Raw genomic sequence first — 27,811 nt, 5'->3', positions numbered from 1 at the left:
ATGCAGCGTTTAACCGTGCTGCTGCCGAAGCCGTGACGCAGACACGTGTTTAATGGCACTCAAATGCATATGTTTGAGGGCATTAGGTTCATCTCTGCTTGTGCTGCGTGGACAGTGAGTAGTGTGTGTGTGTGTGTGTGTGTGTGTGTGTGTGTTTGAATATCTGCGTCTGCAGAGGTCGGTTTATTGGTGGGGAAGGTTGGCAGAACTCATAAAGGAACGTCCCTTTCGACGGCGGGAAAGTGGTCACTACACAAACAGTTGAAATGGTTTTGAGTTCCCGGGTTGTAACCGCTAGAAAAGCTGCAATGTGTTTATGTGTTTTAAAGGTCCATTGTGCAACATTTAGTAGGGTTCCTTGAATATACTACCCATAAGTATATTTATGTAAGGGCAGCCTATAGCCAAGTGGAAAGAACTTGGTCACCCAATCCCCATTGTTAATTGGACACTCTAACTTGACCCTTGCCACTGGGGGGGCCACATCCAGTGCTGGTCCGAAGGCCAGATAATTGGGTGGGTTGCGTCAGGAAGGGCATCCAGTGCAAAAGAATCTCCACCAAATATGCGGATCGTCCGCTACGGCGACCCGTAGAGAGCAACAAGCTAGAAACTTAGGGTCAAGGTAGTCACAAGGTAGCCATGATTGGTTCAGTTTGGCACTGTACGGATACGTATTTCTTTGCCTTTCCATTAGGAATCATACCAAAATGACCATTCTTTGGCACCCGTCTCTTGGGCTACCAGGGTAAAATGGTACGGTAGTCAGCTGACTGTGTGACATAAAAATGTCACTACTTTGCGACTTGTGTGTCTTCGACGGCTGCAGTCTATTCTCATACAAAAGCTTGATGTCTTGTTGAGACAGAGGGCCACAAACTAGACGCTGGACATCCTCCATTATTGTCTGTTGTTGTCCAGTTCCGTGTCGTCATTCGTTGTCGTCGGTTACAGTCCACACGCCGCCTACAAAGTAAAGGTACTGTTCTCAGTTGAAACACAAGCCTGACCGCTTAACAATTCCAAACCATACTGTACCATGATGGAAACACAGCATAAATTGCGATTTCGTTTTTTATTCACCGAGTTACGTGTGTGTTTGATCGTGTAGTGTGTGTTGTAGCCCTGCTTTGACCATCATTATCATCTGCCTTTCTTTGTGGAAGGGGTGGAGGATGGTGGGCAGGGGCTGGGATTATATCTCGATCCCTTTGCAAAGCTCACACCAAACAATCAACCACTGGAAATAATCCTCTGAGACGATCAGACACCAGCGCACACACACACAAACACACAAACACAAACACAGATGTCTACTTGGTGACAACACACTGAAATTCATATTTATAAAATACACAGACAGGGATTCAGAGCGAAGGTGAACATTGTGGAAGTCAGTTTCATGTCTTTGCTGAGCAGTTGATCTGTCAATATGAACAGTGTCTAATATTTTCATTAGACATCATTAATTCATTAACGTTTACATGACATCATCATGATGTAGTCGTTCCAGTGATTACATTTTCTCTTAAAACTGTCTGAAATTATGAGACCAGCAGCATTTATGGATTTACTGCAATTATCAGCCATTGTAAGTATTTTGTGTTTCAATTATATATTATTATTATTATTGTCTACAATACTATTGTCTACTATAAAAAAATTAAAGGTCAAAAGTGCAAGAATTTTATGTAATATTCTTGTAATTATGTAATAATATTCTTGGACTTTCTACAAAAACAAATTAAAGTTGCGCATGATTATTTGGGGTGGAGTTTGCAGTTTGATTTTTGATGCCTAAAGGTCTAAATAGATGAACAGTCACAGATTATCAAAGAATTCCAGGAGTATGAGTTGAGATCAGGGGCAGGCAGATTGTGTGGCGAGGTATTGCTCTGCATATAGACGTCATACATCCGTCTGATCTCTTAAACCAACGTCCACGATTGGTTAGACCTGGCTGAATCATTAATGTGGATGAATATAAGTGGGGCTCGGCTGAAATCTGCGGTTGTTTGTTCGTGTTCTGCTTTCATGTTGTGTGAACATTCAACTACAGCAGCAATGTTGGCTCATTTACAGTGAGCAAATTCCTCTCTTCTGGTTGATTAACTCGTTCTGTCATCAGCTCGTCCTCCTGGAAACCATGACGATTAAGAAGATGTGTCGTAAGTACATGACTTATTGTGACGTTATCGTGTACTGCGTAGGTCATCTTCACCAATCTGAGATGTTTACGGTAAAGCACCCTCGCATTTATTCTGTTTCCATTATTTTGGCGGGTCACTTTGGAAGACACTCTCTTTTCTCTCTTTTCAACCGTCAACCGTTTTTTGGCTCTTTTTGCTCTCACCACTGACATTTGTTTCCAGAACTCTCAAAAACCTTCTTGGCTTCTCTTTAAAGGGGTGTGCCTCTTGGCATTGAAGTGTAATACCTGTTTCATGTTGCTGCAAAATCCAGGATTTACTAGAAGCTCCTTGACCAAACGATCTGAACTGGCTGACTTGTATATCGCTAATGTGGTGCAACAAACCTATTTACTACAAGTCCTTTGTTGTTGTGCTGATACTTTGAACAGCATCTGTTTCTTTTACTTCGTGGAAAACCTTTCAGGGAAAAATGGCAACAAGCGCCTTCACTTTCTGGTGTCCTCAGCTGAGCAGAGCCGGCTACATTTCATCTGGAAGCAGCTCTGACTTTTCCTGGAGCGGGGAAAATAATCTTTCTGTTTTTGAGGGGTGGAGAGAGGAAGACAGATTTGCAGAACAGCTTTTAGTTCCTTGAGTGTGTCCTTGCAGTCCTCAGCACCGCTCTCCAAGTAGGACACATGCTATTGCTTTATTTTTTTCAAGGCCTGCCCCTGACCTATCCAGCTTTCACTCCTAGAGATGAGACATGCAGCATTATTCCGATAAGGGATTATCTGACGTGATTGGCATCGAATATTGGAGAAAGAAATACATTTGCCTCCCATGTGACCAGTTCATACATCCTGCAAATGTCTGCCACTTAGTTAGAACATTATGTTTTTGAATTGCTGGTTATGTAGCTTGGTGGTAAATGGATCAGCACAAAATGTCTCATTAACATTTAAGTTGTTCAAAAGATGTAACAGACCGATCATCTGTAATTGTAGAAGGTCCAACAGTGTGATAACATCAAGTAAGAAATATACAGGATGTTATACGTACATGTCAGGGACCGCAAAGGGAAGGGTTGGAAATGGAAAAGGAGGTAAACCAGAAGGACGAGGCAGGAAAAATTGAGGACTTTGTCATCCAAGCTGTACGCTATACACTTTTATGATGCTCTAATTTTGCGTTCCATTTACACCGGAGGTTGGAGGTTCAGAAGTTAGAGTGACATCACATTCCAGTTCCAGAGAATTTGGGGGAAAGGTCACTGTCTTGTCATCGCTAGCAACGCTCTACACAGTTTTTGGCACACAAACTATCGTAAAATTAATTTAAAATGAATACTAAAAATACTGGTGATTGTATGAGTAGAACCCCATGTCTGGTTTGGAGAGGTTGTGCCAACTTCTTGAGCCGGAAATCCTAACCACAATTCTGACTTCTGGCTGCAACTGAAACGCACGATAAATTGTCGTAATACCTTCATCCACGGTTCTGACAGCTCGCACCGAGGAGGTCAGGATTGAGAAACCCTGCCTTGTGTTACTGGTTTTGACACCTTAAATTTTTTTACCTTGAAATCAATCATTGGCCCATTGTCATTGTGCCATTCCCTCTTCTGATTGTATTATTCTGCAATGCAACGTAACAGATTAACAAGCTTTTTTGTGTTTGAGAGCTGTACTCGTCAAAGGCAAAATTTTCAATTTCCACACCTGGTTTTAGCCCCCCAAAAAAGGCAAAATCCCTCCACGCCGTTCGTTCCACCGTCTCTGTCTCCGTTCCACTTTCTCTCATGCATCACGTCCCAGTGATGCATGCGGTCGACAGACGTTACAGAAAAACGTTCATGCTAAGAATGACATAAGGATTGAAAAGAGGATTTGTGAGGACTACAACAGTGAACCCCCTCCCTCCCTGAGGATTATATCTCTGCAATTGAAACCTAGCCGGACATTCTCCGCCTCCGAAAATGTCATATTTGCTTAGAACCTGGTGGATGGCGAATGCACGAGACAGAGATATGACCAGGGGGAGTGGGAGTGGAGGTCAAAACCAAAAACGAAAAGGTAACACCTTTCAACCCCGTGTCACGCTGGACTTGTGGTGGACGTGTGAAATCGAATCCGCTCAGCTGATGGATTATAATCATGTCTGATTGCAATTGACTCAGTGAGTCAGTCTGTTTGTAAATGTGACACTCATACATCTGACGGGGTTTTGGCGTGGGCGTGCTGCTCTCCAGATGTGTTTATATACGACTAATGTTGGTGGGGGTCTCTGTCGAGAAGATATGTGCAGTGATATTGCACAGTGGACACATTCTTGCTTGTTCAGGGATTTCGTCAAGTTGGGGTAATTATTTAATGGTGGTGAGGAATGTGATAGCTTCAGGAACGATGCTTTGTTGAAGCCTTTCCAGCAATAATGTTTACACTTGACGGGCGTTTTTAGGATTTAGGGTGAGAGTTCAAATGAAAACAGTGCGCTTTAATGAATGTGAATATCAATATTGTTAAGGTTTTGTCAATATATTCAAACAACACTTTTTAAGAAGCAAATAAAATATCGATTTAATCATTCAAAAATATTGTATTTTATTGTTTGAAGATACAAAATAATTATAAGTATCTAACGTTTATAATCTGACAATCTGCAGATAAATATTTTGTTGGATGTCGACGGGGAAAACGGGTTCCAGACAGACAGCGACTCCAAGCCCGTGACAACTTCCGGTCCATTGAGCTGTCGCTCCAAAACTCAGTAGCCAATCAGCAGGCAGCTTCCTAAGGTCCACCCACAAACAAAAAACAGTGCACAGAACAAGTGAGGGAGCACAAAGAACAAATCAGGGAGCACAAAGTCCAAAGATTTGAGCAATTTTCCTGGATGGAAAATTTGCTTTGTGTTTATTTTCAATAAAATAAAAACTTAAATACTTAAAAAAAAAAATTGTGTGAACTTGTTTGACAGAGGATTTGGACCGTCACGTGTACATAAAGGTCCCAGATTCCAGCTTTAAGTAACTTGTGTTTAGACTGGTCAGACCTGTCAGTCACAGACGGTCCGACTGCCTGAGCCCACGTCTCGTGACTCATTCGTCACTGCACTCATCGGCGATATCTCTTTCTTTGACAGTAGCTTCTGACTGTGTTGTGTTTAGATTCTGGCACCATGCCATTCCCATTTAAAGAGCGCGATGCACAGATTACATCTCCTGAGTTATTGCATCATGTCCTGTTTAACCATCGCCTGCTGTGTTTGGGTTCCTGTACTTCCCTGAGGAAACCTAAACCAAATACTGTAAGGAGATTTTTGTCATGTAGGTGAGTGATAGGTGTCCCTGGTTGTCCCTAATCCCCATATAAGACCAACCAGCGTCATCGTCGCCCACAGGAGAAGAATGTTTTAAAAACGGCCTGTAAACAATCCCGTCTTCACATTTGACAAATGAGTTGAAGAGTCACTGGCCGACACGTGCTGAAGGACGTGGATGCATGTGTTTTCTGTGTCTCGGTGCAAAAACCTGTTCCACCCACTGTCTCCACAGGCAGGATGACAAACCAGGCGACGGCAAACCAGTCCAACGCAAACAAGGCGAAGGAGAAAGAGGAGAGCCAGCGAGATGACAACACGGAGGTTGCGTATAAAGACGCCGGCCACTGCAGCCGCGACACCCACAACCTGCTGCTGGGACTCACTGTCATGGGTAAGATAAGAGTTTGTCCCACTGTTGGGGACGTCCTGTCCACAGTTTTTTGACAGATCAATATGAATTTTTTGTGATGAGTAGGTGATCACCCAAGTATCCAGCCATCCATTTTCTACCAATTTATCTTCCACAGGAGGGTCACAGAGGGCGATAGGCAGGGTACAAACCTGGACCACGTATAGAGACAAACAACCATTCACTCTCACACCTAGGGTACATTTAGAGTGTCCAATTTACCTAATCCCCATATTGCATGTTTTTGGACTGTGGGATAACATGCCAACTCCATGCAGTTCCAACCAGGGCTCGAACTCTGGTCTTCTTGCTGCAAAGGCAAGAGTGCTAACCACCACACCAACCGTGTAGCCCTCACCCAAGTATGTTCCCACTAAATTTAGTTAAGAATCTACCCACTGATAGCTGGCTAAGGCCAGACCGCATCTCCATGAGACTGAGGATAAGAGGCGTGACCAACAGATGTAGATCAAAATGCCTCTGTACACAATTGGATAGACCGACAACCAATCAGACCAGTGATCCTGTGGAGTAAAAGTACAAGTTGCTAGAAATATAAAAGTACAGATGCATGAATTTTAAAAGTATTTGTAGTTCTATACAGATCCAGAGAGTTCTAAAAGTACAGATGCATGAATTTTAAAAGTATTTGTAGTTCTATACAGATCCAGAGAGTTCTTCCGGATCAAAATCTAAACATTTCAGATATATAGGTTTATAAAAATGGTCTTGATGGAGGTTTGCGTCTCACTGAGTCCTCAACCTCTCTACCAGCTAATGAAAAATGGATGTAGTGGCAATAAAATTTCATCATCCAGCTTTTCGGTTTCCCATAGTTTGACGTCCCTAATCCACACATTCTTAAGTGATTAAGCTGTTCATACATTTGTGGTTTTCGGTTTTAAAGCCGTTTGTGAATATGAACAGGCACGGTCCTGAATGTACAGAGTCTGTGATCTTTTTCCCACGAGACCTCTCCGGCTTGTTGTTGTCTTTGCTCTGCCTCTGTAAATACTTTGGTATGTTTCTGCATAGCTGTGTTCTTTGTCCACACAAAAAGAAAAAGGCCCCAGAGAGTGGAGAAGTGTGTTATTTTTGTCCATCATTTGTCACACAGATTCAAACCTGTTTACATTATGCTACACGTTTCTCATTAGTCATGTCGGGTTTAAGAAGCAAACAGTTTTGGGAGGCCATAGAATTCGGCTTTTATGTCCACTAATGTGTTTGAGACCAAAGCTCTGTCAACTAATAGATTCCGATAAAAAGAAAAATGTGACCCTCATTTACAACTTCAACTTAATTTATCGACACCATAACAACATGAAAAAATATATTATTTATTTAGTTATTTTTATGTTTCAACTAAAACAAAAACAAACAACAACTGTCCCTTTTATCTGTTTCCAAAAAAATAACTGACCAAGTCCCCGCTTCTCCTCAGGGGTCGTCATGGGCGCGGTGTTTGGGATGCTGCTCCGCTACACAAAGGTGACAGACACCAACACGCTCACTATGGTCTCCTTCCCCGGAGAAATCCTCATGAGGATGCTGAAGATGCTCATCCTGCCGCTCATCATCTCCAGTCTCATCACAGGTGTGTGTCAAACGTACAGCAGACCACACACATGGTCGTGTAGGTAAAACCATTGTTTGGATTCAATGTGTCTTTTATGCCAAATTAAATGTTGGGAATTCTGTTCAATAAATAAAGTAATCCTTAAAATTTTGACACCAAGTGTTGTTGGTGTCATGTGACTTGGTGTCCCCAGAGGACCACGTCAGGAAAAGCTAGTTATTTTTGATGATCGGCCCTCTGTTGTCTTTCAGGACTGGCTGGTTTAGACGCCCGCTCCAGTGGCAGGATGGGCAGTAGAGCCATGGTCTACTACATGTCCACCACTGTCATCGCTGCCGTCCTCGGGGTCATCCTGGTGTTGGGAATCCACCCAGGGAACCCCAAACTGAGGGGGGGCAACATGTCGAGCCAAGCCCCAAGGAACCAGGAGGTCAGCAGTCTGGATGCCTTCCTCGACCTGATCCGGAACCTCTTCCCTGAGAACCTGGTGCAGTCCTGCTTCCAACAGGTACCGTGGCTTTATCTCTCTGCTTCTTTCTTTGCACCAAACATTAACATACCAATCAAAGAACAACTTCCAGCTTTGTAACTGACATCTTTAATCATCAAATACCACGAAGAACTGACATTTTAGCTTCTGCAGTTTCTTAAACACTGTCCAGAAATGTTTGGCAACCACTGATTTGACTCTCTCTATTAAAGTGATCTAATCCACAGTGATGTTGTCCAAATGATCAGATTTCAAAGCTGCATGAAAACCTTTAGACAGTTCCCATCAAGTTTTCACGAAAAGGTCACAGTTGAAGACATAACTATGACCATTTCAAGGTGTTTCTGACAGAATGACGGAGCTGTAGTGAGTTGTTAACGACTGGCGATCCTCCGGAGACTCGACTTGTCCTCCAGACTTCATATGCAATCTTTTTGACATGTGTTACTTCATTTGACTCCATTTGAACCAAAAGGCCAAGGCTACATTCTCTACATGTCTAATCCTGAAAGAGAGGCCTTTTGAAGTGTAAATATCTCAATATTTCAAGATGTTAAGTCATATATTTTTGGGTAAATATGGTTTGTAGAGAAAATATGTAGCTACCGCCCGCGTCCTATGAGGTCAAGACGTTCACATCCCACCATTAAAAAAGCTATCAAATGATCAAGTTACATATTGTTCAGTCTGTTTTATTGGCAGATTTGTAGATTCTGTATTTCTTTCCCAGGCAGAAGTCTTTGTGTAGATGTGAGAGTGGATTTTTATCTTCTGATCTGAACTTTTCGCATTTCCCAAAATTGCATGGAAAACTTTTTTCCTCCTGAGATTTAGATTTCTAACTCTACAACGTAAATAAACCGCTGTTTTGCTCGACTGAAGATGTAATATGTTGCATTGATTGTGTTGTTAAAACAGTGATTAGTCATGAGACATTAAATAAACAACACAAGCATTGTATTAATTGAATTTAAATTAAATTACCAACCATATTTCAGTGTTTGAGGGACATTAATCTGAGTTGTATTGGAAAATGTCCTGAAACTGAAAACCACAGCAACGACTAAACTCGACTAAAATCCACATCTCAATCCCGTCTGTGAGGGTCAGCCCTTCTGCTCCTGCTAATCTCTTTACATCTGTAACACCATATCCTTATTTACCACGGCAGAGGCATCAGCTGGTGAACATGAGCTTGTGGACTTGTGCTCTCTCTCCTCTCTGTGGTATTTATTATTTCCTTCTCCTCTCCTCTGTCTTCATCTCACTTTTACTGCGTCTATTGTTTGTACTCACCAGGGATTCATTGAGGTCATAAAAGACATAATTGCTTTAGCAGGAAGGAATCGTCCCTTCCCTTTTTCAACCTTTCACCCGTCCTGTCCTCCTCCTCCTCCTCTTTGTTGTCTTTATGTGAGGATGTCTTGTTCCCTCTTCAGGTTTTTCTGTCAAATACAAACCTTTTACTTTAGTGTGCTGGTGCCAAGTTTTTCAGATCTACAGTATCATGTTTTTGCCTTTTTGCTGTGGAATAACATCAGTAGTAGGTGCAAGGATTAATTAAATCAAGTTCTCTCAGATTTTTAAAACTGAACAATTTTTCTTTGTGGGCAAAACAAGACGTAATTTCCAGGTTTGGGAAACACCAATCAGCATATTTCAGCATTTTCTGACATTCTGTGGGCCGAACTATTTTTTTGATGCTGTGTGAGTTTGACTGTCGCTCTTTCATCTCCAGGTTCAGACGGTGGCGAAAACAGTGTCCGTTCCAGCACCGAACCAAACTGAGCCCATTCTAGTGAACATGAAGAAACTGGAGTATAAATGGGGCATGAACGTTCTTGGTAAGTTTTTTTGCTTTGTCTTCGTTTCATCGTCGCACCCAGAAGAAGAAACGGGTGCTATACATACATGAGTAATTTGAGGTCCGTTAGCCCAACTAACTAGTGTCTTAGTCCGACTGAAATTGGACTTTTAACATGCCTGCACTGACTGTAGGCACTACATACCATCAATCATAACATAATTAATCAATAAAAACCTCTGTTATTAAGTTATTGAAATGAAAGAGTTTGCCTTGTGCGTGTAAAGCTGGTGAGTCACATTCGGTCTGTTTCGTCCTCAAGGTTTGATCGGCTTCTTCATCACGTTTGGGATCTGCATGAGCAGGATGGGCGAGCGGGGGAAGGTCATGTGTGACTTCTTCAACATCCTGAATGAAATCATCATGACGATGGTCTCCATGATCATGTGGTCAGTGTTGTTTTTTGTGTCTTCTCTGTGTGTTTGTCTGTCTGCGTCAGAGCCGTCGCTTTTTACCAAAAAATCAAGTTTGAACGTGACATTCGAAGATCAGCGTCTGTGTGTGTTTGGAACGCGGCATAAAGCGCGTCTCTGTCTCTGCTCTTCGTTGGACAACGGCTGCATTGCTTTGACATTCTGGAGATACCACACAAGGAGGTCAGTGACAGTGATGGATAATGGTGAAGACTGTGTACGAGATACACAGAACTGTGGGAAGGAGAAGGAGGAACGGGGTCAAGACAGTAAAAGGGCTGAGAAGCAGGGAAGAGGAAGAGGGAGTAAAGTGTTTCAGTGAAGGACGTGGACAGATGGACAGAGAGGGTTTCCCTGGGACATGCTGGAGTCTGTGGTATGCCGGGGAGTAGCAGGAGCCAGGGCCTGGAACAATGTTGCAGGCTCCCAGGGGAGGCGGGGTGGACGATCTCCAGAATGTAATGGATCCACCAACGGCAGCAGAGCAGAAAGCAGATGTGGGCAGGAGGGCGACAGCGGGACGTGGACAGACGCATGCCCCCTTTAGAGAGCGGCATGACGCCTTGAGGCTTTGCAGGACACTGCGGCCGGTCACACGGAGAGCGTCATGGCACTCGAGGACAGGAAGGGGGCGGCGCGGGGAGGGGGGGCGAAGCGAGGCGGTTGGACGAAAAACAGCAGGATGCTTGTCTCCTCGCGGGCCGTCTACGTGTGCAGCTGGACACCAAAGGAATCGTGTCCTTGTTCGTATCACTCACTCAGTATAAACAGATTACTCACGGGCCTGTGGAGCAAGCCAAACACACAGTGTGCAGTGTATACAAAAACACGCATCATACGGGGAACACATCCATCAGGTCATATACGCGGCAGAACCTCCACCAAACAACTGTCAGTGGATGCCAGCCTCATCGTGACGGGACCTGCTTTGGGGGGGGGGGGTGTAGGTGCCGCTTTTTATTCCCGTGTCCCACAGCAATCACGTGTTCAGCAACAACTGCTCGGCAGAGCTGTGAAACCAGAGAGTCAAGAATGTGTCATGTCCTCGTGTAGAGAAAATGTCTCTTTTGACAAATTAATCTCTTTAAATGGTATCGCGTGTAACGTTTAGGAGGATTTATATAAGGCTGTGATCATTTCAAAATAAAAAGAAATGTTTGGAATGAGCCTTCTATATGTCCTCTTTGTCTCCTCTGACGCTGTCTCCCCACTTTACCAAATTTAAATGGTTAAAAAAGTCACTACGTTTTTAAAAAAAAAGGAGGCTTTAGCAACATTCTCAGCCAAAAACACACACATACTGGCCTAGTCACTTTAGTGTGGACCAAAGTCTGCGAACAACGCCTTTCCTGAGTGTTTGTACAGAATATAAACGTAAACACGCAGGTATTACACTCAAGCACAAACTTGTGCTACTAAAATAATCATAAGCTGTGAGTTTTCTTTGTGTAGAAACAAATGTTTTGACTCAAATGTAATTATTTTTAGGTTTCTTTCTCTTTTTTAAAAAAAAAAATGTATTAGTCTATCATCTCTGATTACATCAAAAATGTGTAAATTCAAATAAGAAAAGGACGCCGAACCTATACAATGAAGAACAGGGAAATAAATCTAGTTTAATAAACATGTTAAAGAAGATATACACACATCCAGTAATACACAAATAAATATAATAAGTAAAAAAAAATACAAATAAATAAAGAGAATAGAGGAAATAAATAAATAAATCATCATTTTCCTGCAGAACAATTGAGAAATAAATGGAAAAAACATGCCAAAATAAACACAGCAGGAGCAGAGAGTCACAATGACACATACAAATATTACAGATGAAGTAGTTTATCATATAAAAATGAAAACGTAAACTTCTGTCTCCGTGCTCAGGTACTCTCCCGTCGGCATCGCCTCTCTGATCGCGGGGAAGATCGCGGCCATCGGGAACCTGGAGGTGGTGGCGCGGCAGCTGGGCATGTACATGGTGACCGTGATCGTGGGCCTGGCCATCCACGGAGGTTTGATCCTCCCCGCCATCTTCTTCGGCATCACCAGGAAAAGCCCCTTCACGTTCTACTCTGGAATCTTCCAGGCCTGGATCACGGCGCTGGGCACGGCCAGCAGGTATGACAGCCTGCAGGAAGTGTGTGTGCGTGTGTTTGGCATGTGTTAACACATGTGTGTCACATGCTTCTTTTTACTACTCGTCCAGCAGCTGTTGGAGCTACTATGATTGATTGGCGTGGTGTGACAGAGGCCGCAGGCAGGATCTGTATTTACACAACCACTCCAGACATCCATCCTGGAAGTGGTGTGCAAATCCCTTTGTCTAAAGTCGCCTCTTACTTTCCGTGTTTCAGCTGCAAAAAATAAAAACAAGTCATTGGTAAATCCCAGTAAACCTTTGCCTCGACTCCTCACTGAAAGAACGGGGAGAAAAAAGCGGAGAGTATCCTGGCAGATATAACTCCCATCCCCTGTTCTGTTCTGTCAGTTTGAGCCTCTGAGCTCAAGGCGCTGCAGAGTTACCCCAGCAACCAAAAATGTATACAAAAAAAAATAATTCATTCCAAGTGCAAAATGCATTCTTAACTCTTAACTCCAAAGTGACCACGGAGATTTTAATCCACAGCTGCAGCAAAGAGAAGTTTTCGTTGTGTCAGTCTATTACAAAGTCTCTCTTATTTCTATTTCTTCTTTCTTGTGACTCACCTCTTACTGTATTTTAACCTGTGTTTCGAGTTGCATGTGGAGCCAATGTTATTAGAAATATAACCAAAAACCAAGGGTGTATGAACGGTCACAAAGCCAGATTATCCCTAAAAATATTAGCAACGGGGGAAATGTGTGTATGTGTGCCTGGAGGCTGTGCGTGAGCGGATCTTTACGAGCGTCAGTGAATGCATCTCAGCCTAGCTCAAATATCGCTGCGAGTCACAGAGGAGACGAGACAGAGAGAGGGAGAGGGAGAGAGAGAGAGAAAGTGATGTTCTGTTGTGACAACACACCAGTGATTTTGTAGGGCCAAACCTAAAGCACACAGGCAAATCTTTTTGTATTCAATGTCTGGGTTTCCCCGGGTTCTTCCAGCTTCCTCCCACAGTCCAAAAACATGCAGATTGGGGATTAGGATTAGGTGTGTGAGTGTGTGAATGAATGGTTGTTTGTCTCTATGTGTGGCCCTGTGATGGACTGGCGCTGTCCAAGGTGTGACCCTGTCTATCGCTCTATGTCAGCTGTGATTGGCACCACCACAGCCCTCATGTGGAGGATAAAGCGGTAGAAAATGGATGGATTGATTTATCTTAGTTTGAGGTAAATTATTTGAGGTCAGATTATAATTCGAACCCTGATTTTAACTATGTTCTCCTTTTAATGTTTTTATGCTGGTGAGCGAAAGGCAAATGTCCACCTTGAGGGACAATAAAGTTTTATTCTTTCTATTCTATTCTATTCTATTCTATTCTATTCTATTCTATGACATATCAGGACAGCAGAGCCAAATGTGTGCTGAGCACAGACAGGCAGGTCTGTGTCAGATGCACGTGTCTTGTACTATATGACGCGTCTGAGCCTCAGGATTAGTTATTACCAGCCAAACTGGCCCCGCTCTATCACGCTTCGCCTGCCTCAGCTCGGCCTGGAACTCACCCTGCCTGTCTGTCTGTCTGTCTGTCTGTCTGTCACTCTGGCACGTTACTAAGGCTGCGGTGAATGTGGGTAAATCCTATCAATGTTTTCTCTAATTATATTACGGCCCTGCACTCATGGTGGAGTATTGCAACAGTGGCCTGTGCACCAGCTGTTAGGAGGAGCGACTCATATTTCCCGCAACATCACTGTGTCTTTTCTGTCTTTCACCACCTGTCCACCTATTTTATGTCCTTCAGCAGAGTCTTCGCTGCTGCTGCTGCTGCTGCTTCCTGTACATCTGCAACCTTTCCTCTTTGTCTCCTCAGCGCCGGGACGTTGCCTGTCACCTTCCGCTGCCTGGAGGAGAACCTGAAGATCGACAAGCGCGTGACTCGCTTCGTCCTGCCCATCGGTGCCACCATCAACATGGACGGCACCGCGCTGTATGAGGCCGTGGCGGCCATCTTCATCGCCCAGATGAACGACATTACCCTGGACGGTGGACAGATTGTAACGGTCAGGTAGGTTTTGTGGCCGTAGTGAGATAACAGGGCTTTGAAGAGAAGTATAAATGGCATAATATTGCAGATCCACACCAGCTGAAGTCTTAAAAATACAGTGCCTTGTGAAAGTATCCGGCCCCCTTGAACTTTTCAACCTTTTGCCACATTTGAGGCTTCAAACATAAAGATATAAAATTGAAATTTTTTGTCAAGAATCAACAACAAGTGGGACACAATCATGAAGTGGAACCAAATTTATTGGATAATTTAAACTTTTTTAACAAATAAAAAACTGAAAAGTGGGGCGTGCAATATTATTCGGCCCCCTTGCGATAATACTTTGTAGCGCCACCTTTTGCTGCAATTACAGCTGCAAGTCGCTTGGGATATGTCTCTATCAGTTTTGCACATGGAGAGACTGGAATTCTTGCCCATTCTTCCTTGCAAAACAGCTCGAGCTCAGTGAGGTTGGATGGAGAGCGTTTGTGAACAGCAGTCTTCAGCTCTTTCCACAGATTCTCGATTGGATTCAGGTCTGGACTTTGACTGGGCCATTCTAACACCTGGATACGTTTATTTGTGAACCATTCCATTGTAGATTTGGCTTTATGTTTAGGATCATTGTCCTGTTGGAAGATAAATCTCCGTCCCAGTCTCAGGTCTTTTGCAGACTCCAACAGGTTTTCTTCCAGAATGGTCCTGTATTTGGCTCCATCCATCTTCCCATCAATTTGAACCATCTTCCCTGTCCCTGCTGAAGAAAAGCAGGCCCAAACCATGATGCTGCCGCCACCATGTTTGACAGTGGGGATGGTGTGTTCAGGGTGATGAGCTGTGTTGCTTTTACGCCAAACATATAGTTTTGCATTGTGGCCAAAAAGTTCAATTTTGGTTTCATCTGACCAGAGCACCTTCTTCCACATGTTTGGTGTGTCTCCCAGGTGGCTTGTGGCAAACATTAAACGAGACTTTTTATGGATTTCTTTGAGAAATGGCTTTCTTCTTGCCACTCTTCCATAAAGGCCAGATTTGTGCAGTGTACGACTGATTGTTGTCCTATGGACAGACTCTCCCACCTCAGCTGTAGATCTCTGCAGTTCATCCAGAGTGATCATGGGCCTCTTGGCTGCATCTCTGATCAGTCTTCTCCTTGTTCGAGATGAAAGTTTGGAGGGACGGCCGGGTCTTGGTAGATTTGCAGTGGTCTGATACTCCTTCCATTTCAATATGATTGCTTGCACATTGCTCCTTGCAATGTTTAAAGCTTGGGAAACCTCTTTGTATCCAAATCCAGCTTTAAACTTCTCCACAACAGTATCTCGGACCTGCCTGGTGTGTTCCTTGGTCTTCATGATGCTCTCTGCGCTTTAAACAGAATCCTGAGACTATCACAGAGCAGGTGCATTTAAACAGAGACCTGATTACACACAGGTGGATTCTATTTATCCATCATCAGTCATTTAGGACAACATTGGATCATTCAGAGATCCTCACTGAACTTCCGGAGTGAGTTTGCTGCACTGAAAGTAAAGGGGCCGAATAATATTGCACGTCCCACTTTTCAGTTTTTTATTTGTTAAAAAAGTTTAAATTATCCAATGAATTTGGTTCCACTTCACGATTGTGTCCCACTTGTTGTTGATTCTTGACAAAAAATTTCAATTTTATATCTTTATGTTTGAAGCCTCAAATGTGGCAAAAGGTTGAAAAGTTCAAGGGGGCCGGATACTTTCACAAGGCCCTGTATGTTCTTCGAGGGTTCTTCATTATTAAAAGAAGCTTCTTAAATGTGAATATTTGCTGGTTTCTTTGCGTCGTATAACAAGAAATCATTAAAACGGAATCATTTTAGTTTGTGGGCAAAACAAGACATTTTCAGAATGTGTCGCTTGTAAACAACTTGCTCTTCCGCACCAAAGTCCATTGAGAAAATCAGTAATATTTTACCATTACAACAGGAGTTGTCGATCCACTGCTGCCTCCATCAGTAAGTTCAAATATGTTATTCTGTGACTTCGGTGTTTGAAATCCTTTGTTCTGATTCACCTCAGTGACACAAAGTGACCACACGAGGCAGCAGTAGACCAGCAGCTCCTGTGTAACCAACACACTCTACTCCAACTTAAGTGTACAATATCTTTAGTTGGACTGGAATAATTCATGTATTAACTCATTAGTAAAGTTTCAGCTTCTTAAATGTGAATATTGTCTGGATTATTTGATCCATGTAACAAAAAAAATGATTTCAACATTTTATGGTCCAAACGACTGATTCATTAATCAACAGATAACAAAATAGTTTTGGCCCTAATCTTAAACTGCATTATCTTTTCGTTGAACATCCTTTTCTTAGTGGAAACTGAGGTTTGTGACTCCCCTTACTCCCCCACACCAAACTCCATTGAAAAAATCTGTTGTTTTTTTAGTAAGATTTTCACATTAAACAGACAAGCAACAACCATCACACATCAAAACCCTTCCCCATTTGAACAGGCAGCATACATCATTGGACATTTATCCCCACGGTACATCAAATAATCACTTCACATACATTTTTTACAGAGCATCTTCAATATCACCATGTTTAACAAAATCTAAGAATCTTTCCTAAATGTCTTTAAATTCACAGGATTTTTTTCCTGACAATATAAGTTAGTCTTTCTAAAGCCAGACTTGATGTTAGATTTTTCAGGCAAAGGCAGAGGGTAGGACCATTAACATTTTTCTAGCACAGGGCAAAAATCTGTGTTTTTAGCTCAGAGGGACTAAAGTGTGGCCGCCAGTCAACTGCGGCCTTGTTTCGTTAGTTTGTGCCGTTGACTTAAACCTAAACAAAGGATTTTAAACACTGAATACACAATGACATTTGAACACATATTGATGGAGGAGCAGGGGATCAACAGCTCCTGTGTGCTGTGTTGTAAAATCGCAGATCAATGGGCTTTGGTGTGCGGAGAGGTCACAAAGTTTCCAACTGTAGGTGAAGTGGTAAACATATTTTTTTAAGATATCATACTCATATATGAGCCCTTTGTTAAGTGGCTAAATAGCTGTTTTACCTGTTGCCCCCCCCCCGTTGGCAGCCATGATTTATGTGTGTGGGTTTCTAGGTGAAGGGGGGAGACATGTGTGAGTCAGAACCTCGTACAACCACACCTGGAGTATCACTCTTACACGTCTCTGACGTCAGAATAGGGGGAAACTGTGACAAAACAATGGCTTCATGCCGTGATGGATCAGGTGCAGAGGTGAAAAACTGTAACTGGATCCAGAAAACTTCTCATATACGATAAAAAGAAAATGTATGAAGCATTAATGTTGGGCTTTGCACTATTTGCTTCAAGGCTAAATAATTATAAATAATTATTAAATGTTATATGTGTGTTATATTATGTGCAGTACCTTGATGTTGACGGTGGTTCTTCTGTGTGTGGCATTTGCTCTGTCAGCGAAACTAAAAACAGGAGGGGTTTCAGAGTTTCTACACAGGAGGTGAAAGTGATAAAAGGCCTAACGTATGTGTTACATTAACCACCGCCATTATTACTCCATCCCATATTTTTCTTCCCTGGCAGTTTTACAACATCACATCATAAAGTCTTGCGGTGCTGGAAAAAGGACCTTTTATTTTACCGACGATTATTTTGACAAAAAAGAAAAAAGCAAATTTCCTGTGTTGGTAAAACTCCAAATCCTCTCGTTCCGTTTTTCACCACACAATTTTTATTTCTTGACCTGAAACATCTACAACATGAAGTTTCTTTTTCCCTTTTTTGTGACGTCCTGTAATTACGTATGGCAATACAAATTAAATCACTAAGACTGAGTGTTGTTGCACACACGAAAAAAACAACATTCATGTAAATTTACCAACATTTCTTGGAAATGGAATTTTCACATTTTTTTGTGGCTTTAAAACATTTTTTAAAGAAAAATTCTGAGGTTGGTAACATTTTTGGTAACCTAAATTCATTATTTGTATTCATTATTTCAGATTAGATTAGATTAAGTTAGACTTTATTGATCACTTTTCAGCATTCTGTCATATCATGTAACATTACTACATTTTGCAACACATAACAAAAGCCATTTTTTGTTTTGTGAGTAACATGTTTTTTGTAATATTAAAACCTTTATCTGACATAAGTCTTTTTTTGTTACATTAGTAACATGTTTATAAAACATGTTACTAATGCAACACTTTTAGGTAACATAATTCATTTTCTTGTAAAGTTCATAGCACTTTTAGTAACCTATTTTAATTCTTTTGTAATGTAGGTAACATATTTAAGTGAAATTGCATCATTTTGTAACACTTTTTGTTACCAAGTAATTTTTTTGTAATGTCACAAACATGTTTTTATAAAATTACAAAGCTTTATTTGACTTAGTAATTTGTTTTTGTGAACAACATATCTAGTAACCATAATTGTTTTGTAACGTCAGTAGCACTTGTAGGTAATTTTTTTGTAATGTTAGTAACATTTTTAGTAACTAGTAATTTTTTGTAATGACGGAAACGTATTTTGGTGAAATTGTATCATTATCATGTATCAAGTCATGTTTCGCACAATTACAAGCTTTATCTGAAATAGGTAAATAAAAATTGTAATGTTAGTAACATTTTTAGTAACCTAATTAAAAAAAATGTGTATTGTCGGTAACATGTTTTAGTCACATTACAACATGAAGTATGTTATGAAGTTTTTGTGTAGCATTAGTTCCTCTGTTTTCTCTGTATTCTTAAAATTTGTCGATGTTTGACAATGTTTTTAAAAAGACATTTTCTAAAAGCAAAATGAGAGTAGAGTACAGATATAAAGTTCCATTTGTTTATGTCTTAGAATCTAAAAAATAAAATATATTTAATGAATCAATATTCTAGTGGCACTAACTAGAAAGCCACATGACAAAATATCATCATTGCATTAGAGTTAAAAATAGTTGAAAGAATGTTGTTTTCTCTGCTCCTCACTGAGTTCTAAGTGGAAGTGATTGCTCGGGGTTACGTAGTACGTAACTCTCAAAGCTGCATAAAACGTTTCTTACGTAACTCCTTCTTCTGCCCTCGAGTCAAAGTGACAATTATAACCAAAAACTCAAAAGACATGTTCATGTGATCCACATGAGGTTTTTAGGTGGAGCCGAGGGCCAGTTTAAAGCTGGAGGAAGAACGCACTGAGGAAGTAATGGGAATCGTCATAGAAATTGGAACCAGCCTTTTTGGATCAGACTCGGGATCGTTGAGGCCGCGGGTCACAAACGCTGCTGATGGTCTTTTCATTATTCATCTGTTTACCACCAAAATCCAAAAAATATCTTTTTGTGTCATCTGCGGTGCAGAAAAAGAAGACCCACATGTGCCGTGTGAATCTGGTGGGTTCAAAAAAAAAATTACTGCGCGAGGTGACACGCGGAGCACTGAGATCTGACGAGCAGCAGTTTAGACGCGGGGAATATCGCAGTTTTTTGATCGGAGTCCAAACCTGGAGCCTGGAGTCACATCTGGGACCAACATGAACTGATAATTCCTCTAATTGCAGACATGTCACGACAAGCAGCATTCTTCTGAGCATTAAGGATCTAAGTCATGAGACATTAAAAGATTTTGTTTTGTTGTTGACAAAAGGCCATTGAGAACTTCTCATCATTGCCGAATTTCAAACACACGCACTTGCTTTTTCTTCGAGCGCTGCGTGTATAAACCGGTCAAATTTAACACATGGAAATACCAGGCTGTTGTTGTATGGAATCTTTGTATTATCATTATTATTTATCAACATAAGAACTGTAGCAATCCATCGATGTCTCAATTAATCGGCAATTATTTTGATCGGCAATTAATCCATTGGAGTAAGTTCTGTGATTTCTGCTTCCTGAATGTGAATATTTCCTTATTTGTTTGCTCTTTTTTGACACTGAACTGAATATTTTTAGGTTTAAAGAAAAACAAACAAATGTTTTCTGCATTTTATGGATGAAACCTACAAAATGAATCTGGAAATTGATCCGCAGATTGAGCTATTAGGAAGTCGGGACTGGGAGTGACGTCACCTATGAGTTCATCGCATCATCCCCAAACCTAACAGTTCCACTCAGTGGGAACACCACTTAACAAAAACAATGGCAAAATTTGAATGTTGGTGTTTGACCAGAGAGAGGCAGTAGATAACACTGATTTTTATGTATATTTCCAATACTTGCACATAATACAATGGTTTACACCTATAAAAGAAGCTGTTTCAGGGGTTTAGTTAGTCTTTAAATAAAGGTTTGCTAACTGTCTTGTCATCTTACAGGTTTCATGCGAAGTCACTCATGCCCTGAATTTATCATTCTGAATCCAAATGGTCCCCAGTTCCTTTTTAAAGCTCTGACATAGCGAGTTTATTGGGTTTTCTTGGCGGTCATTCAGCGCAGCAGACGTGCTCAATCAGCAGCGTAGGCGCTCGGCGAGTTCGCTGATTGGCTCTTCAACCCGGTGAACCGGGGGATTCCCACTATTCTCCGGTTTCACCTTAGACTGTTCTGGTTACTGACGAACTCCATATTTGCGCTGATAACGGTGCTTTAAATCGATAAATCACATAATGTCCTTGGAATAAATTATTCAGAAACTCAGAGGTGACATTGTGACATCTATGAAGCCTGGATTGAAGTGGAAAAAAGCTCTTATCCAGTTGTGTAACAGCAGTGCAAAGAAAAAGTTTTATTAGGCATGTTTTCAATTTACCTATGAACATACACAGAATCTCTGCTGCTGAGTCGTATGTCTAAGTAAGTACACCAAATATTTGGCACTTTGTTGGCTTTGCTACACTGACTACGTTGGCAAATTTTTCATTGAAGGGTTTTATTGTTGTATTTTTATTATGATTATTTTATATTTTATAGCTTGTTAAAGTTTGCAGAAATTAGGAGCAAAACACAGACATCAGGTTTTCAAAAGCTATACTGTATTAGGGCTGCAATCAATGATTATATTCATAATTAAATGATCTGATGGTAATTTTCTCGATTTATCGATTAGTTGTTTGGTGCATAAAATGTTGAGAAATGTTGATCGTATTTCCCAAACCTTGAAACGATGACGCAAATGTCTTGTTTTGTGAAAGTTTATTGTAAGACCAATATACCATCATATCCATTTTTCATATTTCTGTTTTTTTCAATTCTCAATGTTTTGTGTTTGGCCCTTCGCTTCTTTTTCGCCGGCTCTGCCATGATGAACGTCTAAAGTAACACTATCGCTGCCTTGATCTTATAACCGGTAACTGGCTTGGTGGTGTGTGTGTAGTGCTGTGAAGCAATTTGTGTTTCTTGCAAGACTTCGCAAAACCTCCAGTTACTGACTCTGAAGCTGTTAAATTAGGGTAAAAAATTCTGGCGTATTAAACGCAATGATGCAGTGGCGATGGGTAATGACCGAAATTAGTTGTTCATTGAGCTCCACTGGCTACCCTTAGCCTACAAAGTGCTTCATGGGTCTGCTCCCACCTACCTAAATGTTCTCCTAAAGGCTTATATTACCCCTCGACTGCTCCGTTCATCAAAGGATTGTTGTCTAGCAGTGCCAACACCACGCACAAGACAATCCAGACTCTTTTCATGTGTCGACCTACCGAACAGGAATTGGGGCGCCCCTGTCTATCTTCAATAAGCTCTTGAAAACCCAACTCTTCCAAGAGCATCTTCTGTCCAAGCACTTACCCCCTACCATCTCCTTCTGCACTTGGATCCACCTCAGCACTCTCACCCTTTATCAGTCCATTGTTCCTACGAAAAATTATTAGCCCCCCTTGTGAAATTAGACAAAACTCTTGATTTCTCATTAACAACAAGTGTTTATATTGCATTTGTTTACAAAATAACAAAGACAAAATGTACACTAAGTTTGAATATTTTATTGATACACTGAATTGAAACAAGAAAGGGCAAAAATGAGACGTCCAAAATGATTATCCCCCTGGCCATTAATAGTCAATAGTGTACCCTTTCTGAGCCACAACTGACAACAACCTCTTAGAGTGGTTCTTTACTAGGTTGGCACAGGTCTCCTGAGGGATTTTGGCCCATTCTTCTATTGCAAATTGTTCCAGCTGGTCCAAATTGCGTGGTTTCCGAGCATGGACATTCACCTTGAGCACCCGCCCCAGATTCTCAATAGGATTGAGGTATGGGCTCTGTGCGGGCCACTCCAGGACCTTGGTTTTGGTATCCCGGTAGCCCGAGGCTGCAAAACAGTCCCTCAGCATGATGCTCCCACCACCATGTTTAACTGTGGGAACTGTGTTCTTTGGGTTGAAGGCCTCTCCCTTTGTTCGCCACATCCATGTGCCCAACAGTTTCAGTTTAGTCTCATCAGACCAAAGCACAGACTTCCAAAACACATCTTTACCTTTCAAATGTTCACGGGCAAACTTCAGTCTTGCTGTGATGTGCCGCTCTTTGAGTAAAGGGGTTCTTCAGCAACAATCATTTTGGCAGATGTCCAGGGGTTCTTGCTGACATCTCTGACGATTTTCCTCTCCAGAGTTTTTGCGCTTACTGAATTTGTGTCCTTGTACTTGGCAATGATGCAACGTACATCGGTTCAAGACACTGTGAAACGCTTGGAAATGGCAATATAACCTTCCCCCTTCTCCTGAGCCTCCACTATCTTCTTTCTGAGCGCAAGACTGATTTTATTTGTCTTTGGCATGACGAGTAAAAGTAATCCCTCTCAATGTGCACAGGTGCCCTGTTCCTTCGATTCCTTTTATGCTGATTGAATGCTCAGGTGTTGTCAGGAAGCCAATTGACTGCACAGGTGTGGTTTGAAACCTGATTGGTTAATTAGGTGTGTTTTGAAAACAAAAATTCACATGGAGGCTAATATTTTTGATCACCACATTTCTCACTATATTTGCTAGCCTTAAAATGTATTTCATATCCAAAATGTACCAAAAGCTACTAAATAGTACTGGTTAATGTTTGAATTTATCAAGTTTTATCAATGCTGCAAACATTGGGAAGAATTTTAGGAAAATATTCCATAATTCCTGCGGGACTAATCATTTTGGCCTCAACTGACAGGCGGACGGATTTGAGATCCGTCCACTAGGACATCCGGGGGGGGGGAGCCAATTGAGGTGGTTTGGGCATCTGGTTAAGATACCTCCTGGACGCCTCCCTAGGGAAGTGTTTTGGGCATGTCCTTCTGGGAGGAGACCTCAGGGACACGTTGGAGGGATTATATCTCTCGGCTGGCCTGGGAACGCCTTGGGATTCTCATGGAGGAGCTGGCAGAAAAAAGTGGCTGGGTTGAGGGCAGTCTGGGTTTCCTTGCTAAAAGGCTGCTGACCCAAGACCCGTACCTGGATAAGCAGAAGACAATGCTGTTTTTCTTGTGGTAGAAATCAGAAAGTGGTTTAGGGGTTCAGTTCAGTTCACACTTTAAACCATAGTTTTGATTTAACATTGAATGTTTTGAAATAAAGATAATGTCAATCCAGAGCATGATGATGTTTGTCTTGTCTCGTCTTATCTCTCCTCAGCATGACTGCCACTCTGGCCAGCGTTGGAGCTGCCAGTATTCCCAGTGCTGGACTGGTGACCATGCTGTTGATCCTGACGGCCGTCGGTTTGCCCACTCAGGACATTAGTCTGCTGATTGCTGTCGACTGGCTGCTGTGAGTCAGGTGTCTGATAGGTGGAAGGGGGGACATGACAGGATGAGAGTGAAAGGGGACATGACATTTGTAAACCTGACACTGATACTGTTTGTCCACTCAGTGACAGAATGCGTACCTCCATCAATGTGGTGGGTGACTCGTTTGGTGCCGGCATCGTGGACCACTTGTCCAAGGCGGAGCTCGCCGAAATTGACGCAGCGGAAATGCAAATACTCCCGCCAATGGAGGAGCTAGATTTCATCCCACCACCGCCGATCCTCACAGAGTTGGACCTCATGGACCCTCTGAAACCGCCCGAGCTGCCGCCCCGCTCCCCCCGCCCACCCAAACAGAACCACCACGGGCACATCCTCTCCCATTCCCCGTCAGTCGCTTACTCGCCGTCCCCTTCTGTCTGCTCCCCATCACCCCGCTCCATCCGCTCCCCCTCTCCGCGCTCTGTATGCTCCCATTCTCCCCGCCCCTTCCGCACTCATTCACCGTGTGTCCTCCACAGGTCAGAGTCGGGCTACTGTCCTCTGCCCAGCCATGAAAACCAGGTATTTATTCACATTGTTCTGCTTCAGACTACATGTTACACAGTGTAACTTTAATTTTGCTATACAAGGGTTTAAATTGGTAATATCATCACTTTTTTTGTTAATGTATTAAAACATTGCGTTATTTGTTATAACTGTGTCATTGTTACAACGTAAAGCTGATTTATGTGGTGTTGTGTTAAATATAAAACATTTTAATTGACATTAAGTTTGGTTTTATTGATGCTAGCTTTGCACTCGAGTTTCTGCGATCTTGTCAGGGCTAAATTGTTTGGTCAAATGTGGGTTTTTTTCTGACAAATTTGCACTTCAGGTCTTTAAGTAGATCTTTTTAGTTTTACACACTCTACCTTTAAGCCAAATATTAACCACTACACTCGAATTACAAGCATTAAAACCTAAGGATATGAATTCAAATTTATATTTATAATACTACATTTTATATGCAAAGGGGCGGGGCTTAGCCAGAGGTCAATAGCATCGTTGTAGTGTTCTTTCTTTGTTCCCTGCATGTTTTCAGCTAAAATGATAACACCTGGTTGGAAACACCTCAGGTTTTTTTAACGATGTGTTCATTTGTAAATGTCAAGTGTGTTCGTTAGTTGCGACGCAGGTGGTCCACATTTGTGTCTCATTTGTGTCTCAGATTCCCACGCTCCCTCGCTGCTACAGGGAGAGAGAGAGGGAGCGGGAGCGGCAGCGACTGACGAGAGAGAGTGAAACCGAGGAGGACGAGGAGAGGGTTTTTGGAGGTGAAGTGAGCGACGGCGAGGAGAGCGATGACACAGCGTATGACCGGAGACATGCCATCCCACCGGGCGACCTGCCATGATCGGATTTTACCGCCAGCAGAAAGCTTCCCCTGCCAAATTGTTTCAGTTTTCACGACACATCCTCCCCCACTTTAGCACACACAGCTCTGCCATTTCAGCCAGTGGACGTCCACTGTGGATCTCTGGTCATTTATATAAATTTTATCTGGGTCAGAATTGATTAATAACTTGATTAACAAGGCAATCAGAGATGATAGACTTCACCCCATTCACACAACAAGTCTCTGTCGGCCTCTGTTGGTCATATTGGCAAGTGCAGAAACACAAACAGACAGAGCCACTAAAAATAATACTTCAGTCACAAACGTGACCTTTTTGGGTGATTTTGGACGAGATACTTAACAATGACATTTGGTGACTTTTTGGACGACATACTAAACTATGACTTTTTTGACATATTTTGGACGACATACCAAACTATTACTTTTTTGACACATTTTGGACGACATACTCAACTATGACTCTTTTGTCTAATTTTGGATGAGATACTAAAGTATGACGTTTTTGTCAAATTTTAGACGACATACTAAAGTATGACGTTTTTTAAAACATTTTGGACGACATACTAAAGTATGACTTTTTGGTGACTTATTTTTATCAGAGTTTAAGAGTCTCAAAGTTTATCATTAGTGTGTACAGTGGTCCCTCACTATAACACGGTTCACCTTTCGCAGCCTCGCTGATTTTTTTTTTGTACAATTTTGCATGCTTTTTTTACAGCGTACAACGCGCATTGTGTTCTGTGTCCTGAAAAGGACTAAACTAATGCTAAACTATGACTTTTTTGTTACATTTTAGACGACATCCTAAAGTATGACTTTTTTGTCAAATTTTGGATGATATACTATAGTATGACTTTTTTGTCACATTTGTGACGACATACTAAACTATGACTTTTTCTTGTCAATTTGGACGACATACTAAACAAGGCAATCAGAGATGGCTGAACCCCATTCACGCAACAAGCCTCTGTCGGCCTGTATGTGTAACAGACTTTGTGGCGCAACGGTAGCGTCTGATCAGACGTGTTCAAATCCACGTCAGGGTCAAAATTCTTGCTGTTGTACAAGCAAGTGCGGAAGCACAGACACACACACACAGAGCCACCAAAAACAATACTTCACTCCCACTGCAGAGCCAATTCTTCATCCTCTGACTAAACCCTGAAAAAAGTGACAACTTACAAGAAGACACAGGCCTGAGCTAGCTCGCTAGTTAGCATGCTAACTTCAGTAGCTGAAATAAGACATGATGGAATAATGGAGGCATTAAAATGTTTAAAAAAACCTCTCGTTTGACGCTTCATGCACAGCAAATAAACTGCTGTTGATGCTAATGTGGTTTAGCATTGACAAAAAAGTTGCATGTAGCACCTTCTAGCACCTTCAAGTTCTAGCACGGCTCAGCTCTACTGCTTCTCCATCAGTGACAGTACCTGGTACCTGGTGGGGTTTTTTCAGTACCTGCTCCGATGGGGTTCCAAGTGAGCGGAGCCGATACTAAAATATGACAAAAAGTATCGTCCAAAAGTATCGTCACTGGAAGAGTCATGAGCGCGATGTCTGACACAAGAATCAAAGCCAACAATGTCCAACTGTAGATCAGTTAAAAAGACTTAAAAATCCTGAAAACATGCGTTAATCTCTAACATTTAGCAAAGGAAGAGGAGTCTGGTGTATTTAGCGACGGCACTGCTGAAAGCTGGTGACCACTTTCAGTGGTATTTCAGTTTAGTGATTCATGATTCTGTGAACAAATCTTTTTAATCAACTGATTCTAATGGTTCAGTTATACCCAAAACAACTGCTTTACAAGTCACTAGTTTGTGTGGTGTTTGTGTCGCGTAGGAAAAAAATACGTCACAGCAGTTTCACACAGCCGTTGCTATGACGACTCTCAAAACTCCCTCCCCTCCCTCACTCCCAAACTGTGGAGAGTGGAGCCGTGCCATGCTGTGCTACAACTGTACAGTGGAAAAGCACCATTAGATACTCATTTGATATCCCTTTTTAATGCTGTGTCACTGTATTTCCCTTCAGTACTTCAACACCACCACCAGGCTCATGTAAATGAGACATTTTTATAATTCTTTCTTCTCTCATCGTGCGTCACCTCATTTTGCTCCCTGACACCGGTCAGTGTTTTATGTTAATAATATATAAAAATGATCTATGGTTTGTATTTTCTTCTTGTGGTCTGGTGTCTGAGACGATGATTTTGTCGTACGTAGGGTTGGGTACCGTTCACGTGGGAACCGCCACAACACCGGTACCTCGATTTCAGGATTTGGTACCGTTTTCTGGTACTTGACTGTGTTTCCTGATAAATTCAAAGTAGTTGAAGTTGTGACAAGTAAATCCAAAATTCATGATTCTCTGTGGTTTATGAGTGTGTGGCACGCATTGTTTTTACGTTGTATCGTAC

General features: G+C 42.0%; 1 protein-coding gene across 8 annotated transcripts in view; it reads left to right on the top strand.

Annotated features, from left to right (window-relative positions):
* Positions 1-27,278, top strand: part of slc1a9 (solute carrier family 1 member 9) — a 41,934-nt gene extending 14,656 nt beyond the window's left edge. For 6 of the 8 annotated variants that reach the window (XM_058653511.1, XM_058653510.1, XM_058653513.1 and 3 more), the window contains 10 exons: positions 5,689-5,847; positions 7,310-7,462; positions 7,696-7,952; positions 9,673-9,778; positions 10,061-10,187; positions 12,096-12,329; positions 14,165-14,359; positions 23,878-24,012; positions 24,116-24,554; positions 25,201-27,278. In XM_058653511.1, the coding sequence (XP_058509494.1) occupies positions 5,694-5,847; positions 7,310-7,462; positions 7,696-7,952; positions 9,673-9,778; positions 10,061-10,187; positions 12,096-12,329; positions 14,165-14,359; positions 23,878-24,012; positions 24,116-24,554; positions 25,201-25,386 (1,986 nt within the window). In that variant the 5' untranslated portion in view covers positions 5,689-5,693 and the 3' untranslated portion in view covers positions 25,387-27,278. Of the gene's footprint in view, positions 1-2,101; positions 2,169-5,688; positions 5,848-7,309; positions 7,463-7,695; positions 7,953-9,672; positions 9,779-10,060; positions 10,188-12,095; positions 12,330-14,164; positions 14,360-23,877; positions 24,013-24,115; positions 24,555-25,200 lie in introns of those variants that run through there. The other 2 variants (XM_058653515.1, XM_058653507.1) reach the window with 2 other exon arrangements.
* Positions 27,279-27,811: the final 533 nt, after the last annotated feature.

The sequence above is a fragment of the Solea solea genome, chromosome 16, assembly GCF_958295425.1.
Source record: "Solea solea chromosome 16, fSolSol10.1, whole genome shotgun sequence".
Taxonomy (NCBI): Eukaryota; Metazoa; Chordata; class Actinopteri; order Pleuronectiformes; family Soleidae; genus Solea; species Solea solea.
The sequence above is the reverse complement of the archived record's forward strand: the minus strand, read 5'-3'. Positions and strand labels throughout refer to the sequence as shown.